This window comes from Schistocerca serialis, chromosome 7 (genome assembly GCF_023864345.2).
Source record: "Schistocerca serialis cubense isolate TAMUIC-IGC-003099 chromosome 7, iqSchSeri2.2, whole genome shotgun sequence".
NCBI lineage: Eukaryota > Metazoa > Arthropoda > Insecta > Orthoptera > Acrididae > Schistocerca > Schistocerca serialis.
Window position 1 is genome coordinate 89,135,744 of NC_064644.1, and position 6,000 is coordinate 89,141,743.

The following is a 6,000-nucleotide window of genomic DNA, read 5'->3' on the forward strand; positions in this document are numbered from 1 at the left end:
CAGAACAACCATTTTTTAAAATATTTCTGTTGGGATAATACAGAAGGTAATATATTTTGGTTGCTTATCTATAGCATTTCATCAAATACTTGTGGTTGTTCTGTTCGTTTCATTGTATTTCTGCAATTAAATATTTCTAGAATTATTCATGCGTGTTTGCCTATGTAGTGAGTGATGTCATGGTCACTATACTGTTTGCACTTGAAATAGGGCGACCTCCTCCTTGATGATGTCATGGGTCAAAGCTGACAGGTGATACTGCGATCTTCAGCTCTGCTATTTAAACTACGTTCGAACTTAGCATTCTACACATACTAAACAACGCTAAAGGTTAATGTCATTTCTTTATATCCCACTAAGTTGGCACCTTACCAATCACATAAAGAATAAATCGCATTACAGAAGCGTCCCATTACATCCATCTGCTTAGACCCATCAAGTCACCAATATGACTGAAACGGCTACTTCCAGCGTATGTAAAATGATGACATTACCATCACGACATAGATATGTCAACAAACAAGAACAAAAATAAAAATGACACAGTAACATCTCACTCCAAAAATAAAATGAATCTAAAAGGACAACAGCAGAAAATTGTGGGTTTGGGTGGGGACACACTAAATAAACAAAAGAACACTGCACCATCCCAAAACATATAACACAAAAATATTTAATTAACAGCATTCCACTACACCAACAAAACCACACGAATCTGACACTTTTGTTGACCAAACGCAGCTACCACTAAAAAAGACCTAACATCTACAACCCCAAAAAGTAGAATCTAAGATTTCCCTTGACCTATATACCTCAATCACAGCTACTGGTACCAAAAAATCAACGGAAATACGGAAGCGTCCGATCCCACCCGTCTGCTTTGACCCATGACGTCACAAATATGGCGGAAACAAAAACAAACACACACGCTTTCCACAAGAAGCCTAATGACACTAACGGGACAAGTGCGGGAAATGGGGTGTTTTGGGTGGGGGGCAAACTAAATATAAACAAATTTAGACGCCTTGCGTAGCTACAACGTGTAAGTGAAGACAGCCATGCATGAATACCCACCCACCTCCCCAGGGGTCGTAACCCCTGCAACCCATAGAAGATAAAGATGCTTCAGTAGCTGATTAGTGCTTTTTGTCTTTTTAAAAAAAAAAAAAAAAAAAAAAAAAAAAAAAAAAAAAAAAAAAAAAAAAACCCTCTCACGGGATAGAACGAACAGATCAGAAAGATAAATATAATAAACTAAAACAGAAATTCGAGGAAACAGATAATTAAAATAAGTAATAAGTGTTTTTAAATTTTAAAAAAAATCTCACGAGATAGAACGAACAGATCAGAAAAGTAAATAAAATAAGATAAAACAGAACTGGAGACAGCCACACTCAAACCAAACTCCGCGCCATCATGACATCACACACGACAACACCCTTAAGTCACGGGTCAAAGCCGACGCGTGGGATCGGACGCTTCTGTCGACCCAAATCAACAACTATGACTCCAAAAGGTGGAATCAAAAACCCTAATACCCCATATTCACTACACTAATTAAAATGTAACCAACCTATTGCAAATAGGTAACACAAAAAACATCACAATTACTATAGAATAAAACCAAAACAAAAATTATTTACCGATCAAAGCCTCGGGCAATACCACCTACGTTGGCCACCCCCCACCCATGCGCCTCGACAACACCATGTATACATGCCCCCGGCTCAAGCTGCCGGAACTATCGTCAACCTTATGTTCTTTCCACAAATGTGACACCTAACTTATTCAGCAATAAGACCGAACACCTGCAGAAACTGTATGACAGATATGATATTATTACCCATCTCAGAGTGTATTGACACACACACACACACACACACACACACACACACACACACACACACACACACACGAACTTCACTGACATAGCCAAACCTAACAAAAGAAAGCAATTAGAAAAATTGGACTCATTTCCACACAACAAGCACCAAACTAATCCAACCCATCAAAAATGCTGAACACAAAAACAACTTACTAAAAAACACTTCCACAACCTACATTACCACACCAACTACCAAAAACTCAAAACCACATTAGCACGAGGACAAGCAAAACTCAAATGAACCTAATACCACATATTAAATTCAGCATGTCAGCATCCACCACCAGAGGACACCATCAAATACAACACGACATCTACAAACACATGCCACAACCTTATTACATCATGGATGGAATAGAACCCTTCCATGGACCCCAATAATTAATAAAATGGTACTGAATTATGGTAAAAGTTATGTATTGGACCCCAATTGCAGTTTTCAATATGATGCAGACATAAACATTATTTGCTGCTGGTCAGTTTGTTACCACAGTCAGATTTTGTTTTCACATTCATTAACTTCGCCAGCTTACAACCAAATTGTCACCTTCCAAACTAACCTAGACCTCAGGCTGCACTACAGATCAGTTTGTCGTCACAACCAAGGTTTTAGGACGGGATCCAATTCGAAACTTTAGCTCATTTTTTTTTCTCCATTTATGCAGATGACTGATTAGGTATACTTACAGCAATGTCTTCATCTTCGCACAAATCAAGCTGTGCTTCAATCGCTTTGTCAGCTAGGGCTGGGAAGTGCTTGAAAAATCTTGCAATGAACTGCGAGGCCAATCTTTTTTCCTTTGGTGAACCTTTGACTGCTTTTAGGATTTCAAGGTATTCATTTTCATGCTGAAAGTGTTGTAGAAAGTCATGAAACTGAACAGTTATAGACACTAAAAACAAAAGTTTACAAACAATTACAAGTTTTTAAAGATCTTCAGATTGTACTAAACGGAAAGACAAAGCAGCGATAATTAAATGCTTCTCATGATCTTACATGGTTTTGTTGAAACCTCACATATCATACAATATTCTGAAGAAAATTCCACAAGAATGCACTCTGCAACAAAATTACAGCTAGCTGTAGGACCGAGTATATCTATGTAATTATGTGCCAAAGAGGAACACAGAGATTATTTAACACAGTGTTCCAAAGATGACAATCTGGAAGACCTACAAGATCTTAAAAAACATAATGATCACTCTAATGAGAAAGGCATACATGGATAAATGTGAGAACAAAACAGAAAGAAATGGCTGGAGAAACATTTCGAAAATCATCTTTGGCCAAATTATAACAAGTATTGAAACCTTTTCATGTGCCAAAACTGCATCAAAGTTGCACTGTGTATAACTGCAGACTTGAAAATTTGAATAAGGGACTGAATAATTATAGGTATCTGTTTCCTTTATGGTAACCCGTAAACGAAGAGTAATTAGTAAAATATCTTAATGTAAGAAAAACTGAAAAACTTTCAGTGCATGTATGAACTAACTGTCAATTGCAGAAATGAGGAGATACAAACTTTAATGTGCAGAAGAAAACAGAAATCTGAGGACACTTAATGCTATTATGATGGGGGGATGGGGTCTTGTGCAAAAGCAACGTCCTGTGGCAAAGAAACTTACAAACTATCATGTTAAACACATTTCCTTATGTTTATAAAAGACTTCTATGAGCATTTCTGATGATGTTTACAACATGTTGTCTGGGTCGACAGAAGCATCCGATCCCACGCGTCGGCTTTGACCCGTGACGTAAGGGTGTTGTCGTGTGTGACGTCATGACGGCGCGGAGTTTGGTTTGAGTGTGGCTGTCTCCAGTTCTGTTTTATCTTATTTTATTTACTTTTCTGATCTGTTCGCTCTATCTCGTGAGATTTTTTTTTAAATTTAAAAACACTTATTACTTATTTTAACTATATGTTTCCTCCAATTTCTGTTTTAGTTTATTACATTTATCTTTCTGATCTGTTCGTTCTATCCCGTGAGATTTTTTTTTTTAAAGACAAAAAACACTAATCAGCTACTGAAGCATCTTTATCTTCTATGGGTTGCAGGGGTTACGACCCCTGGGGAGCTGGGTGGGTATTCATGCATGGCTGTCTTCACTTACACGTTGTAGCTACGCAAGGCGTCTAAATTTGTTTATATTTAGTTTGCCCCCCACCCAAAACACCCCATTTCCCGCACTTGTCCCGTTAGTGTCATTAGGCTTCTTGTGGAAAGTGTATGTGTTTGTTTTTGTTTCCGCCATGGGTCAAAGCAGACGGGCGGGATCGGACGCTTCCGTATTTCCTGTTGTCTTTAATGAGCTCTTCAATGTGATAGCTACAATTACTTTTACCTAATGGTCCCAGATCAGTAACATGTACACAAAAAAATAAGCTCACATTTCTCATATTGGCCTACTGCAATATAGCTTCACTAGCTACGATGCACGTTTCATTTCTTCAGCCCTTCACCATACTGTTTCTCTCTAACGATTTCGTCAGCGTACAACATAAGCCAATCAACAAGGGAAAAAAATACTCCTTACACATGAGCATCACTTTAAAATAACATTTAATTGTTTACTACCATACACCTATATCCACAGTAGATGCTGGCCTCAAAGTCACGTGTTTTACCCAACAAATAAAAAAGATACAGCAGGCCTAGTTTAACTACATCCTTCTCACATATAGCCAACGACTTATCCCAACTAAGGATGAAATGCGACTGACACAGTGAAGAGCACAACTAAACAATGTTTAAAATTTGTCTAATTATAAGCTTGTGGTGGCAAGACAGGCATAATTGATGATCATACAGATCGAAAATGGTTATACGATAAATGCAAAACTGTAGCGGTGGCTGACTTTTAAATTCTACAAATTTCAGTCGAAAATATTTTTTGTTTAAATGATCTGGGAAACAAATTATACTACTACTATACTGTTTATGTTTCATTCAGTGACCTGCTGCAATTTAATGACTGGAACACAACCAGTGGCATTGTTAATGTTGAATATTTGGTAATAACAGTTTTATACGACCGCAAAGGTTAAGCGCTCTACACATTGAATCCGCTTATAGCTACATACATACGGAGTGCAATGCAGGTAAAAAAAACGAGAACTTGAATGGAGAAAGAGTTATCAAACAACAAATTTCAGGAATTCCAATTACTTCGGCGCATGCACATCTTTTGAGAACACTACACCTATTGCAAGTTTAAGAAAGTATCAATGCACTTCTTGAAACCTTTAAATCCCTGCTATGGTTTATAAACGTCGCTCTCACCTCGCCAATCTTCTCTTTAGCGTCTGCCAAAATACCAAAATTTTTATAAAGTTTTTCTATGCTATCAGTAGCCATTGCACTTCAGCATACACCAAATTTACGTTGTAAATTATTTTTCTTCCGAAATAATCAAGTTTCGTAGAAAATAATAAACTGAGGCCACACTACACGAACACAGCTACACTTGCGTAAACAAACACCGTGAATTGCTCAGCATCAGCCCACAGCACACCGTTTCTCCACATTTAGAGGGAAAACACGAACACAGACATTCGATGGCAAAGAGCCAAATCTACTATCGATTTAAGTAGTGATCTCTGCTAGTGCACTAATCTCACTTTAAAAACATTGCATTATTTGATACTAGTAACATTATTGAGTAGCGAAAGTGGCCAAACAAATAAAAATAGAAAACTGAAACACAAAATATATATTTCACGCAACAAATCCTTAAACGTTTCACTTTAATTGAGTTGACTATGAGTGTTAGGAGAAACTTAGTGATTATTACACAAGCTAACAATTCTTTGCCTGTGTTTCACAATCCTACGTTTTACTGGAGCAATTTTGTTTCAAACTTACGATGCGTTATTTAGTTAATCCTTGATGAACAAGTAATGTTTTTCTTAACTTCGTATTCTCTAAATGAGTTTTCATAACTTTCGGATTGGAAGTACTGGTCAGTGTGTTCGAGAGCTGTTGTTCAGACTTTTCGTGAGACGTTCACTCCCTTAATGAGGGCACAGAGGTAAACATAAGAACTCCAGAGTAGTATAGAGTACTATATCCACATATACATCTATACAATAGATTGCTAGAATTTGTCAACA

General features: G+C 37.3%; 1 protein-coding gene across 1 annotated transcript in view; it reads right to left on the reverse strand.

Annotated features, from left to right (window-relative positions):
• LOC126412611 (apoptosis inhibitor 5) overlaps positions 1-5,439 on the reverse strand; it is a 97,938-nt gene extending 92,499 nt beyond the window's left edge. The window contains exons 1-2 of the mRNA XM_050082279.1: positions 5,171-5,439; positions 2,573-2,734 (exon numbers count right to left, since the gene is read on the reverse strand). Coding sequence (XP_049938236.1) covers positions 2,573-2,734; positions 5,171-5,245 — 237 coding nt within the window. The 5' untranslated portion in view covers positions 5,246-5,439. The remainder of the gene's footprint in view (positions 1-2,572; positions 2,735-5,170) is intronic.
• Between the last annotated feature and the right edge of the window lie 561 nt (positions 5,440-6,000).